The sequence below is a fragment of the Miscanthus floridulus genome, chromosome 17 (assembly GCF_019320115.1).
Source record: "Miscanthus floridulus cultivar M001 chromosome 17, ASM1932011v1, whole genome shotgun sequence".
Classification (NCBI taxonomy): Eukaryota; Viridiplantae; Streptophyta; class Magnoliopsida; order Poales; family Poaceae; genus Miscanthus; species Miscanthus floridulus.
The window spans coordinates 422,644-437,510 of NC_089596.1; the positions used below are offsets into that span (position 1 = coordinate 422,644).

Here is a 14,867-nt window from a genome sequence, read left to right on the forward strand (position 1 = left end):
ACACACACACATGGAGCATCGCAGTCGCTTCTTCACTGCACACAACCCCGTCCATTGGCCATATACAAATACTACAATGCAAATGCAATTGCAATGCTCCTCCTACTATCATGAATATATATATGTATATCACAGTCGTGACTAGTGAGTGAAAAATGTCACTCGATTATGTTTGCTCTCTCTTTCTCTTTACAAGTCAACTGTCAAAGTATACCGACACTTAGGGAAGCAACTTTTCCCGCCCACCTACACTGGGAGCCACCACTACTTTCTGTTTATTTCCCCGCCGCCGCCATTGCTGCTTTCACCTGATTAGCTGCAGCCGACATGGCGCGCAGACGTCCTGCGATCTCTGTGAAGGCCGGCCGCTGCACAGGGTCCGGAGCCCAGCACTGCTCCATCAACCGCCTCCACTCAGGATCACAGCTTCCCGGCACAGGAGGCCTCAATGTATTGTTCACAATACCCCCTGCACCACTTGTCTCAAATCAATAATCGAATTCCAAAAACCAGAAACAAGACCAACCAACCGACAGTATGATGATGCGCACCTATTATCGCTCCATAGTGCATATTCGCATATGGTTCCTCTCCGGTCAGGATTTCCCACATTACAATACCAAACGAAAACACATCCACCTGTATACATCACCCCCAAACAAAAACAAAAACAAAAAAAACTTGTCAATGATATTTACCAAGCTCACTTATAATATAGACAAGGTAACACTACCCTCCTTTTAACAGAGAACACAACTCAAGCAATAACCTAGCAACTACACATTAAAAAAGTTTGATAACATAACCTGCACCAACACAACTCTTCTTACCTTTTCCGACACCTTGTTGCTGCTCCCATTCAGCAACTCTGGAGCCATCCATGGCAAGGTGCCCCTCACACCACCCGAAACCAATGTATTTCTTTTTATTTTTGATAAGCCGAAATCACCAACCTTCATGGCAACAGCAAACCATGTGAGTTAAATAAAAACATTAAGAAAACGACCAGGAATCAAACTATAAAATCAGATTACAACTTACTTTGCAGATAGGACGTGTCTGGTCTTTAAGGTTCACCAGTAGGTTATCGCACTTCAAATCAAAGTGCACAATGTTCTTTGAATGCAAGTATTCCATTCCAAAGGCTGCGTCCATTGCAATAATAAGCCGCTTACGACGATCAAGATACCTTTCCAGGTGTAGTAAAATAGATTATTGCTCTGCTGTTTGCGGTTGAGCAAAATGCAAATACCACAAAGAAACACAGCAAGAGATTACTTGTCCTTGCGCTGCAAGACGTGCCGAAGTGAACCATTAACCATGAACTCGGTCACAGTTGCTAACGTCCCACCTGGACCGTCCTTAACAACACCGTAAAACGCCACAACATTTGGATGGTGAAGCTTTGACAGAATCTCAGCTTCCCTCCAAAACTCATGTGCCTAAATCCACAACATGAAATTGCACTACTCAAGATATACATGCTTATGAAGGATGGAGGCTGAGATAAAGATGTAAATTAAGTAACACTGGAATCAACTGCCATTTCCATTCTCTGTCACACCGCACGTATAACGCAATAATTCTAACATACTAAACTTACGACAAGATACAAGTAAAAGTACTTACTAGCCTTTCTTGCTCAGAAGATCGGCCTGTGAAACAGCTTTTCTTTATACGCTTAATGGCCACGTCACTTCCCCTCCATTTTCCGTGGTACACTGTTCCAAAAGTGCCAGAACCAAGTTCCCTAAGCTCCTCTAAGTCTTCGTTCTTGATAATCTGTTGAAAGATATTTCCTGTTATTTTCCAACAGAATAGCTGTGCACTGATATTGCATGTTATTGATCAAATGTACCAGAGGTTGTCCCCTTGTTGTACACAACTATAGGATGGGAATATGGTAATATGTCCCTCTCAAGCTAACCAGATGATAACAGCTATGTGTGTGAACAGTTACTTCCCATGACACAACACATTTTACTTTGAAGAATTAATTTATCGTTCAAACAAAGCAAACCTGTCAGACTCGAGGTAGATCTTAAAAGACTTTCATCTAAACTGATAAAAAACTAAATATTATAACAACAGAATATATAAGAACCACATAACAACTTTTTCCTGTTAATTTCTAAACTATTTTTTCATCATCACATACTTCAATTACTGGACACCCATTGACAACATCTCAGCAGGACAAAGTTCTACTATTTATTCCATGTCTTCCTGCAACTAATAACCATCATACCTGCAAGTGTTCAAAATCAATATCTCGGAGAGATGCATCCATGACTGGAATAACAGCTCTGTCCTCTTCAAACTTCGGTTCCTGAAACATAAGTATATATAATCATAAATTGCAACCAAGATCTACTGCAAAGTTCACCTAACTTTTATTAGAAATGCATACCTCAAACTCTGAAACAGGTGGCCTCATGTTCTCCATCATCGGTTGGTTGTCAATATGAGATGACACATATGCAGGAGGCATACTACTAGGGTCAACAAAAGTGCTTGAAGGCCCTACCTTCTTCTCAGCATCAAGATCAAATTTTTGGTTCAAGCTCTGCACGGCAGATGTATCCTTACTTACTCCTGCAACTGGATAAAGTCCTTCCTCAATCTCTGCTAGGCCTGGGTTAGCCTTGCGTGGAAACTCATTTTGTGCAAGGTTTCTGAAGAATGACCAACTCTTGGGCTCATAGTTTGGTATGTTCAAGCTAAGGATGGGATCATTAAAATGGGTCGATGATTGTGCTGCAGCTTTAGCCTTTTCAAAGAAATCGGAAAGAACATCAGGGGGAAAGCGGTCATTAATATCAACAAAGATATCTCTGTTCTCCGTATTAGGGAAAACTGATTCATCCTGTGGAATAGCTGAAGTGCTGGTGGATGACAACGCAGCCGGCTCATGCTTGACGTCAATAGAGATTGCCGTCTTTGGAGCCTCCCAACTAACACGGCGTGCCATAGCATCATCACTTTCCTGCTCTATATTAGCTGTCTGCATTCCATCGATAGTAGTCTCCTTCAACTTACCTTTACCTGAAGCCTTTTCTGCAGAATTCATGGCTTTATCTGCACTCATGTTGTTAGGTCCATCCAATATTCTCTCTGCACTGGTCGATTGTTCAACTACAGCATCCTCTGAAATCTTTTTATTATCTGATACTTCAGAAGGAAGAACCATTCCAAATCGACTTGGCCAGGGTACAGCTTCAGTTAACTCTTTCTCAAATTGTATTAGACCATCATCAATAGAAGGCTCATTCAAGTTCAGTGGCGGGGCCCCTAAATTTGATTTTTTTGCTCCCTCAACAGGATCAGCAACCTCAGGAATCGATTCATTATTTACACCAGACTGTGACTGGAGTATAAGAAACTGAGAGCCAAGTGAATCATCAGATTTTGACAACCGGTTCAGGGACTGCACTTGATCCCTAGGAATCCACTCAGATTGAAAGATCCGTCCAGCTTGGGATGGTGAATTTTTCAAACCATGATTATTCATGTCACTTCCAACATCAGAACCGACAGATGGGTGGTGTTCATCATTAAACTCTGAGGCCTGAGCTGCAGGTGCAGCCTTCAATGCCATGTGATTCTCTAGGCTCTTCACAGTTCCACTTTGTGTAACAAAACACGCTGAACCTTCCTGAGCAGACGAAACAGGAAGTGCTTCAGAAAGTGTACAGTTTGAAACAGGAGGATCATGGTGTGGCATGATAGCACTCAAATGCTCAAGGGATTGGAAATAATCCACTTCATATTTTTGCTGCCTAGTATTCTTAGAACCGTGTTTGGCATCGTTTATACCCCCTTTCACCATAAAGCCCTCCTGATTAGGCTGCTGGTCAAGAGTTGCCGCTAATGCAGTCCCAGAATGCGGTGCATACTGAGAAGTACATCCATAGTGTGAAGGCACAGATAGAGGCACCGGAGTTCTGTTTTCAGTGTTGTATAATCTATCAGTGGACACTGGATACAGGGAATTAGAACCCTGGGCATACTGCACACCATGCCCTTGGTTCGAGTGCACATATGCAACATGATCACTAGATAAACTTGGTTGTGTTGGCGTTGAGGTTGTAGCAGAAGGCGCAGAAGATGGAGCACGTATACCAGCCAAATCTGACCTATCTCTATTCGGGTTCGACTGATCAGCATCAATTTTGAGAATACTGAACTGATCCAACTCACTGGCAGATGTGCTCGGTAAAGCATGGTCACTTGAGGGCTTCCCAGATCCAGCGTCGATTCCGTTGACAGCCACAAGATACTGGTACTCTGAATCACCATCAGCGCTGCCCAGGTTAAAGCTTATCTCGTCAAAATCAGAAGAGGAAACCAAAAAGATGTGAATCTTGTGAGAACCTTCACCACTTCCAAGCATGCCAAATTCCTCCATCATGTTCCTCAAGTCTTCATCATTTGACACTGAGATGAGAGAGTCAAGGTCTTCACCAGGTAGCTGGTACTTGATGATATGGGGTTGGTTATAGATGGCCAGAGTTTTTGTTCTGAGGTCCTGCCAGGATACATCCCTACTGATTCGAAAAATATGTGTGTCGCCACCAACATACCTAAGCTTTCCATCACTAGGCCGGGGTAAGATTTTACCCCCAAAGCTACAGAGGAACTTGATTTTTCTGGAGGTGTATGAAGCCTCAGAAGAAGAATAGCCATGAGAGAGTCCCCGACCGCTGCTATCACCTGACTTGGCTCGTGGAACAGACCTAGTTGACGTGTGCGTGCCTCTGTTTTCAGTTTCAGCGAAGGATTTTGTTTGAGGCTCCTTGCGTCGCTGACTATCAGAAGCCACAGGCGCAGTTAAATGCGGGGCATTTTCAGATCCTGTATGGAAACCACCAATCATTCCCATGAGATCAATGTAGCCCGGTGCAACATTGTGATCGGGAGATGTAGCTGGGAGCACCAGGTGGTTTTTGGGTACAGCCCTGTCCCGCATAAACTCAAGGGCAAACTCCTCCCCGGTCTGGATGGAGAAATTGAGGACAGCTTTGGCAGTGGGTGGCACGCGATGGTCTGGAGCACGAGAAATGGTCGAGGATGAAGTTGGAGGTCCATGCATATGCATGGGAGCTCTTTGAGATGCATCCTTTCTTGGTTCCATTAATGTGTTGGACAGGGCATATAAAGTCGTTCTCCAAATCTATTGAGTGGTAGAAGTGACACAGGAGGAGTTGGCAGAAACATCTGTTGTTGAACCTGGAGCGAAGAAACACTTAGAAATTAGAATAGAATTGAGTGGTGCACACTATCACTGCACACAGCAATCACACATACGAGTACTCCTGTACTGTATATCCTAGATCGATCGCACTAAGGCAAATGGCATAACCAGGGGCGGATACAGTACACCGAATAATTTGGCCAAAAAAAACGATGTCAGTAGGCATAATACATGTATATACGCTTGTAATTGGATCAGATCCGAATACAAAATATTCAAATAGCTTAAGTTAGGGTTCGGGTGCTCGGTTCCGCTCGGCAGGAAGGGGCGAGACGGGGTGGGCATACCTGATGGTGCTCTTCGCCGGCGAAGACCTGGCAAAGCGACAGGCGTAGGGCGGCAGCGGCGGTAGTAGCCCAGTTGTCGCCACGAGCACAAGAGAGTGAACGCGCGCGCACCCGACTAGCCGAGGTGAACGAACGGTGGGGGAGGGAGGAGAGAAGAAACGGAAAGGCAGGGAGTGAACCGGTCGGTGAAGGAGACTGTTGGTGTTGGGCGAGTCCGCCGAACCCAAATCCAAAGTGACGATCGTTCGGTAGTTACTAATCTATTATGCCTTGCTTCTAAAATTTGTCGAGCAATAATTTGATTGACAATCAAAGTTGTCAAAAGTTGACCAGAAATATTTACTATAGATTTGTTTAGTTTAACATGACATATCGACAAATTTGACAACAAACTGTATGTCGACAAAAGATGCTCGGCAGTCCACCGAGGGGTATCCTACGATGGTAGATTTGTCGTAAAGGTGAGCGAGATCAGGAGCGAGATGGTAATACAAGCACCAAGACACAAGATTTAGACAGGTTCGACCGTCAGTATGACGTAATACCTACATCCTGTGTTCTGATGTATTGCATTGATATGTATGTATCGTTGTGTAGATGTATGTATCTTATCCACTAGGGGACCCCTGCCTCTCCTTATATACTCTGGAGGGACAGGGTTATAAGAAAAGTAGTATATTTGGTACTATACAATATCTTGCGGTGCACGTCGAGCAGCGCCGTGCACGTCTTGATCTTGTGGGCTGGGCCACCTCTGATGGTGCGACTCATGTCTTGTCTTGTGGATACCGGGGGCCATACCCCCACAGCTAGTCCCCGAGCCTGACAGTAGGAGACGTAGTCACGTGGTGCCAAGGTCAAAAAGTAGAAGACCAGCCGAGCAGGTAGCCAGTTCTCGGGCGTAGCGAGATGAGAAAAAGCACATTCACCGCAAGGTGAAGTATGTCCACTTAGTCCCCGAGCCTGCTGGAAGATGAAGAATGAACCTTGTAGTAGGGTCAAAGGAAAAGAAATCTGAAAGCTTGCCGACATTGTCTGACATGCGCGTATCAAGACCCCAGACGTGCTGCCCAAGATCAGCACCCTGATCCAAACAGCATGGAGCAGCTTGATAGCACACTGATGAGACGTAGCAAGATCCGACCACAAAGGGAGCACCGAGGAGTCCCCGGCGTCGCTGACGATGACCGAGCACCAAGGAGCGAGGAGTCCCCGGCGTCGCTGGCGATGACCGAGCACCGAGGAGCGAGGAGTTTCCAGCGTCGCTGGTGATATCCGAGCACCGAGGAGCGAGGAGTCCCCGATGTCGCTGGAGATGTCCGAGCACCGAGGAGCGAGGAGTCCCCGGCGTTGCTGGCGATGACCGAGCACTGAGGAGCGAGGAGTCCCCGGCATCGCTGGCGATGTCCGAGCACTGAGGATGGAGGAGTCCCCGACATCGCTGGCGATGTCCGAGCACCGAGGAGCGATGAATCCCCAGCGTCGCTGGCGATGACCGACCACCGAGGAGTCCCCGATGTAGACGGCGATGTCCGAGCACCGAGGAGCGAGGAGTCCCCGACGTCGCTGGTGATGTCCGAACACCGAGGAGCGAGGAGTCCCCGGCGTTACTGGCGGTGATCGAGCACTGAGGAGCGAGGAGTCCCCAGCGTCGCTGGCGATGTTCGAGCACCGAGGAGGGAGGAGTCTCCGGCGTAGGCGGCAATGTCCAAGCACCGAGGAGTCCCTGGCGAAGCTGGCGATGTCTGAGCACCAAGGAGTCCCCAGTGAAGCTGGCGAGGTCCGAGCATCGAGGAGCGAGGAGTCCCCGGCGTCGCTGGCGATGACCGAGCACCGAGGAGTCCCCAACGTAGGCGGCGATGTTCAAGCACCGAGGAGTCCTAGGCGAAGCTAGTGAGGTCTGAGCACCGAGGAGTCCCTGGCGTAGCTGGTGACGTTCGTGCGGTGAAGTGTGCCCACTTACTCCTCGAGCATGAAGAAACCGAGCACCGAGGAGTCCTCGGCGTAGTTGGCGATGAAGCACGAGTGACGAACAATCTGGTCAACTGGTCAGCGATGAAGTGAGCATTGAGTAGAAGCGACCGGCGAACAGTCCGATCAACTGGTCGGTGACGGAGTCTATGAACTGAGCGATCCGACCAGTTGATCGGTGGAGAAGCCCGAGCACTAGGTGATCCGATCACCTGGATGATGATCCTATAATACAAACATGTAGAACGGGTAGTACATGATGTAAAGATATATGAACTCCGAAGAAAAAATAGTATATGTAGCTTGGCGATCAGTTAGAGCGAAGATGTATTTAATATAAACCACTCGAACAGTTAGTGTGTAGCTGAGTCTCCAGCCCTAGCTAGCCTGTTAACCATAACGCGCGGCGCGGAGCTCGTACACATGTAGGAGGAACAAGCATCGCTAAGGAGCCGCTGTCGACCACCCATAACGTAGAGGGCAGACGCTCGTGCACTTGTAGGGAGGAGCTAGAGATAGGGCCATCTCTGGAGGCGTCCGAGCATCAACAGGACTGTTCGAGGGCTCAAAAAATCGTTTGGAGAGCAAACATGGAGAAAACAGTTCGGAAAAACATTGCGGCGATATATGGAGACTGAATAATATTTAGAAAAATATTAAAGCGTGACTTAGCTTTAGACAGAAAGTTTGGTCGGCGATGTATGGCGCTATCGGGTCGGCGAGAGGATGGATGTCTTCAACCTGGTCGGCTAATCTACCCCTCAAGACATGTTGGTAAGCGGCGACGGTGTTGGTGAACCCGAAGGGTAGAGCCACAACTCCTGGAGTTTTTTGAGCAGCCTTCGATAGATCTGGATCGGAGGGTGGTCGGTGCTAAACCAAAGTATCCAGGGCCAATTCGGCGACGGAGAGGCAATCGGCGAGCTTCAGGCTGACCCAATCGATAGATTCGATCAGATCGTCGTTGTTGATCTGCCTCCTCTAGTAGCGAGGAAGCGAGCGGCGAGTTGTTGATGAAGGTGACCTAGGAGGTGGTTCCGAGATTAGATCTGCTATCGTGGGGGCTGATGTAGCCAGCGATGAATCGTCATCGTGGACCGGCATGGATCTCCACGAGATTGATGACAAGAATGCGCTGTTGATTTGAGGTCCATCTGGCTCGCCATGGATCAAGCGCACACCCCTACCTAGCGCGCCAATTGTCGACAAAAGATGCTCGGCAGTCCACCAAGGAATATCCCATGATGGTAGATTTGTCGTAGATGTGAGCGAGATTAAGAGCGAGATGGTAATACAAGCACCAAGACATAAGATTTAGACAGGTTCAGCCGTCAGTATGACATAATACATATATCATATGTTCTGATGTATTGCATTAAGATGTATGGATCGTTGTGTAGATGTATGTATCTTATCCGCTAGGGGACCCCTACCTCTCCTTATATACTCTGGAGGGACAGGATTACAAGGAAAGTAGCATATTTGGTACTATACAATATCTTGTGGTGCATGCCTTGATCTTGTGGGCTGAGCCACCTCTGATGGTGCGGCCCATGTCTTGTCTTGTGGATACCGGGGGCCATACCCCCACACTGTAACATCCCAGATGTTAAAAAGCATTCAAAACTTGATCATAAGCATCATCAAGCATAAGCATCAAGTATCATGTCATAAATGCATTTCATGTTGCAGTAAAAGCTTTCATATGTTGCAATTGTGATGTTTCACATGTTGCATGGAATGATGTCAATAATTATGTTTAAGGATCTTTGTGGATTTATATATGAGAATTTGCTTAAACAATTAAAATTTTGTTAATATCAACTTTGTTGTTTAAAGTATGCTCTATAATGTGGGACCAAAGGTTAGTGATGTTTCAAAGTCAAACATGTTGCAAAGATTGAATTTGATACTATTTTTCCCTCCCTCAGCATTTTTGGCTCTCACGGAAATCAGGGTTAAGTTCAATTTTGGGAGAATTATTAAATAAAATTTTTATAAATAAAACTGGACCAAATTTTGTTTCATGAATTAGTATGAGGTTTGGACTTTGTTAATGTGCAATTGATTGTAATGTATGATCACTGTTTAGCATCTAAATAATTACCCAAAGTTGCTTGATCAAAACTGTTTTCAAAACTCTGAAACTGAATTCAGTTTCAGTTTCATTCTATCTGTCTTCGTATCTCCAAAACTTCAAAACCCTTGATCTTTTGACATCAGCCCTTTAAACAAAGATGGAGATCTCTCATGGATGAACAATTTTGCTTAAAACTGCTCATCAAATCGCTTTACAAAATTGGGAGAACGAGAGGGATGAAGTTGGCCTGTCAGATGTGAACTGGAGGTCGGTGTGCTGTGCCACGCCGCTGCTTGCCGCCGCCGACCACCGCCCTCTAGCGCCGCGTCCTTGCATTTAGGCACGCAGCTGCTTGCGTGTTCTAGGTCAAGTAGGAGCTGTCGCAACTCGATGTTTCGTCTGTGGCCGATATAGAGTGACACCGGTGCCGTCTTCCTTCTTTCTATTTCCTCGTTGCCATCGAGCTCCTCTCGTCCGCCGACCTAAATTCGCCTCACCTGCTCGCCCACCGCCCAGTTGCTCGTGACCTTGCCTTCGCCCCGCCCTTGCACGCCTCCTGAGCCCGCTTGCGTCTCCTCGCGCTACCGCAATCACCTGCTCGCGCCGGTCTCACCATGGCGGCTTGCCATGGTCGTCGTGATGCCACCCACCGTGGCTAGGCCACTCTGGAGTAACCCTCGTCGTCTTGTCTTTTGTTCTAGCTTTCTTACGGTGTTGTGATGCTCACCGACCTCTTGATTTTGACAGGCGCACGCCGGAGCCGCCGGAACGCTACTCGTGTCGTCGGTTCGCGCCGCCATATCTGCCCTCACCATCGACAGCCGCGCCTGTGCCACCTCCGTTTCACCCCACGCGCGCCACCAGGTCATGGTAAGCTCCTACATTGCATAGCAAGCACCAATTTGGCCGATTAGGGGCTGAAACGGCCGGCTCGCCGTTGTGCCGCCGTGCCATGCGCCGCCGTGCCGCCATGGCCACGGCTGCGCACGAGCCGAGCCCTAATTCGATCAATTGATAGTGTAGATGAGTCGTCGCTGGCGAGATATGCGGCTTACCCGTGGCGTGCAGTGGTTAGTGTCGAGAAGGGTCTGGTTTGACCCTAGCCCCGCTTGTCAGCCACGGTGGGTAAGGCAGGGGTGGGTGAGAAAACGTTTTGGCGCAGAAAATGATTTTATCTTTTTCGGAAGTGATTAAAAGTGTAGTTTCTGGCTAAATTCATAACTAAATAATGGTACATGCTAAATTCATGAAATTTGTTGTGTAGCTTTGTCATGAGATGTTCTACCATGGAAAAATATGAACCAGTGATTTTCAATACTTTTAGTATGCTTAAAAATTACCTCTTTTAATTAATAAATATACCTTCCATGATTTTTATAGGCTAAAATAATTATGCTTTAATCATGAAACTTTTTGTGTGTGCTTTACATGCCAATAACTGCCTTCACAAAAAGTTTGGTATTGTTTTGATAATTATAACTTAGTTAATTAATTTAAGTGTGTTTAAATGTGTTTTCCTTAATTAATAAATACTAGAATAAATTAGAAAAATACTTAGATGACTTGGGTGTATTTGAACATTGTTTGTGGACCTTGGAACACCCAAACTCCTACTATTTCTTGGCATCTTAATTACTTTCATGATTTGGTTGCTATCCACTTGTTGGTTAATAATTAAAATGATTTATTCAAATGCTTGTTTAGTAGATGCATATATGTAAGCCTTGTGATTACTATTTGTATATAATAATCTAATATGGTTGCTTAAGTATGTAATGCTAGCTTATCCTTTTGAGATAGCAAGTATACATGATCTCTTACTAATATGATAAATAGCTATGCTAAATAATGATTGATGATCTTTGTAATTAGTTTCTTATAATGATCATGGGTTAAGTTAAATGTTAGTCTCTTGCTGGACCATGCTAAGTTTAATAAGTGTTGTTTCCATGATAACAACTAATTAACTTGTTAGTTAAACAAATGAAAATACTTTTATAAAGCAAACCCTAGTTCTTTGGTGAAGGAAAGTTGTACTCAACTTTCTTAACTTTGTTTAACTTCTGTTCTGCATTTGAATGTCTCTCATCATGCATCATGGCATGTAGACTATCATGTTAAGTAAAGCATCATTTGTTACGTGTAGTATATGAGAGTGAGAAGACTCGTGTTGATCAAGGTTCGGAGAAGGTCCATCCATCAGTGGTGTTGGTGCCAAGTCTAACTACTAGACCTTCCTATGGAATCTAACCTTCTCTACAACACAGGCAAGCCCCGGTGCATACCACCCTTCTCTAGTATTTATAAATCTTTATTATACCTTAAGTCTAGTGAGATATGTATTAAGTAATTAGGAGTTGGTCGAATACCGTTGCTGCATGGTTACCTTGATAATCAGGTATCCTTAGTTATACCATGTTAGTATGGATAGGTCGATATCTCTTATGCTTAGTAATGCTTAGACTTTGGTAAAAGTCGAATGGTGGTTCCATCATTCGTGAGAAGTAAGTTTTACCTTGATCTACTCAACTCTACTGATGGTTTAGGAGAATACCCTGCTAATGTTAAATATTTAAATTGAGACCGAGCGAACTCTTTGCTTGCGTCAAGAATTGAGTCTTGACGTAGTGCCCCACCTGTGTCGATTGAGGACCATTCGGTGTAGACCTATTGTGAGTCGAGACTTTATAGTACTGGCCACTGTTGGTATATTTAACGTACATAGAAAAATCTGCAAGCGTACGGATACCGCTGTAGCTTTCACCTAGAGGTATTCCAAGTATCGTATCCACAGGGAAATGTGTGAGACTAACTATGGTCTAACTTAACTAAGGGTTGCAATAATGTTAGGATAAATAGGTGCATAGAGAGGATAACTAAAGTTCTTTAGTTCTGACTTGGGTAAGCTTATGTCTTCTACTATTCAACTAGGGACATTACTAGGAAAAGACACCAGCAGAGGATGTTTTCCTTCGTAACCGCATCTTACGTGCGCCTATAGATGGGAGGTGGAGGAAGCTCTATAGTACAAGTTACATAGAACTTATGTCACTCACGCGATCTACCACCTTCTAGAATGCAGGGTGCATCCACGATTAACCTAAGTCTAAGTATCACGCTTACACTTATGATTAATACTCTACTCCCCCTAGGAAGAAAATAAAGCACTCAAAAGAGAGTTGTGAACCTAAAGAACAATATAAACAAGATGCTTACTTGAATAAAAAATTGATTACTAGAGAAATCTCAAACACAAGCTCAGATAGAACTTGAATCCACCAATGTACAAGCCGTAGAGAGAGCACCGACTGGCCGGCACCTCCTCCAAACTCTTTCCTCACTCTATATCTCACTATTTCTATTTATAAGACTAGATCCTATGGAGGACCAATCTTCTCTTGATAGCTGGCTCTGATCCTCATGATATGAATTAGGGTTTTAGGATGGCTCTAGGAGGGTGGCAGGGGTTGATATATATAGGTCGGAGCATCTAACATCAGCCATTGGATCAAACTAACTTAAAGGATGGCATATATGCAACCTAGAAGGTGGTGGTGAACTGACATTACGACGCGGAGGCTGACAGGTGGGCCCAAGGGGCGGGTAGCCTACAGGTGGGGCCGATCGGCCCCACATGGTAGCCCCTCGGGGTATGCTTCAGTGAAGAGCCTCCTAGAGTCTTCTAGAATCTTCCTATGCTATTTATGCGACGGAATTCCATAATTTTCTTTCACGAATAGGTCTCCCTTGATGGTTTTCTGGATAAACCCTGCTGAAAACATAGATTCATCAAAACTCATGAAATTTGTTAGTTTAAAACCCTATACCTATGTTTGGTGATGGAATTAAGTATAATACAGGTTATGTTGATAGTTTATAATTAATGTTAGTGACCATCAATAAGTTCCCCCAAGCTTAACCTTTGCTAGTCCCTGAGCAAAGCTAAACTCAGTAATGGATCAGGAATTGCTATAATGTTTTCACACCTCAAAAGTACACATGGGTTCAATGAAAAAGATTTCTCTGGATTAGAATAAATTGATCTGACTTTTAAACTTACCCATATTACCTTCAAACACGGGGCTTCTTAAGCTTCACTTGAGTCTTGATCAATTAAAAGACAGAATAATTAAGTCAAGCACTATGTCTCAAGTTCTTTGTTCCACTATTGTTCTAGAGTTTTTATAAGTTTTCAAAATAAAACTCAGAGATTCTATTGTATGACACTCTCAAGTCTCTCAATATATGTGGTATTTCTGGATCATCACCAAGACAAAAAAAATGTTATGCCTTTTTCTCTTCCTACAACTAAGGCTTATGTGGAGTTCATAGGTAGAGAGAAAGCTAGAGCATACTTATAATGCATATATTGTAAAGTCAAACAACGGATCCTAAGAGAATTGAGTCATACAATCAAATCAAGATATGTATGTGTGTGGATATATGGTGGCTAACATAATTCTATTTTGCTCCTTAAAAACATTTGCTAGAGAATAGGGGCTATCTTATTCATCTTCATCTTTTTTATCAGGCGGGCATCAAAGTACCCATTGTTTTAGATATCTCGGACACTTTTGTGTCTATGTTTTTTCAACTTCTTCTTTTTTCTCTCTCCTTTTTTATGAATAACTTTTGCATAGCCCCATGTCTGTTTTCTGTAATAAAACTTTGAGAGATAGCAACAAAAACTTTAGAGCATTTATTTGGTGGATAAACCTATCATGCATGTTTTTGTGTTCACCCCCAGTGTAGGAGTAGAACATTTTTTGTTGGATCTAGATGGAAGGCATGTTTTGCGTACTCCCAGTGTAGGAGCAGCAGGTATATGTGATGTGTACGTGATCTTGATTTTAAGAGCATGACAAACCTCTCATAAGGGTCAACAAAGCTTAAAAACTCAAAGCAAAAGCATGCAGCATATATGTGGAAGTTTTCCTAGCCTAAATAACATGTATGGCTCTGGTAAGAATTCAAGCTTTGTCATACAGGAACTCATCATGTAGCATTTTTATGTTTTTCTAAAGATAAATTCCTAGAACTTTAGTGTCACTTGGAACAAGATAAACATCAGCTTAGACCTTCTCATATCATATCCATCAATTACCTAGACTTAGATCAAGTATATGCTACCCACGAGTTTCAAGTTCAGAGTAAATCCTTATATCAAATCATTCGTATCCAAAACTCGGGAGAATTTGAGACTGAAAACTAGGTACTTGAAAGGAATTACAATAGAGCAACTATTCATTATTTCCATTTAAGAGATTATTCTGAG

At 44.3% G+C, this 14,867-nt stretch overlaps 1 protein-coding gene across 1 annotated transcript; it reads right to left on the reverse strand.

The window, feature by feature from the left end:
• Positions 1-83: 83 nt before the first annotated feature.
• On the reverse strand, positions 84-5,733 carry LOC136515052 (uncharacterized). The gene is made up of 9 exons (XM_066508742.1): positions 5,542-5,733; positions 2,411-5,229; positions 2,249-2,329; positions 1,630-1,782; positions 1,279-1,442; positions 1,042-1,189; positions 831-953; positions 552-639; positions 84-469 (listed from the first exon to the last, which is right to left on the reverse strand). Exons 2-9 carry the CDS (start codon positions 5,132-5,134, stop codon positions 276-278), a joined length of 3,675 nt encoding a protein of 1,224 aa, XP_066364839.1. The 5' UTR covers positions 5,135-5,229; positions 5,542-5,733; the 3' UTR covers positions 84-275.
• Positions 5,734-14,867: the final 9,134 nt, after the last annotated feature.

Coding starts and splice junctions, on each gene's coding strand:
- LOC136515052 (XM_066508742.1), bottom strand. CDS start 5,134: ATGGAACCAAGAAAGGATGCATCTCAAAGAGCTCCCATGCATATGCAT. Junction 1,190..1,278: donor GTCTTGCAGCGCAAGGACAA/GTAATCTCTTGC, acceptor ACACCTGGAAAG/GTATCTTGATCGTCGTAAGC. Junction 640..830: donor GCAACAAGGTGTCGGAAAAG/GTAAGAAGAGTT, acceptor TGATGTATACAG/GTGGATGTGTTTTCGTTTGG.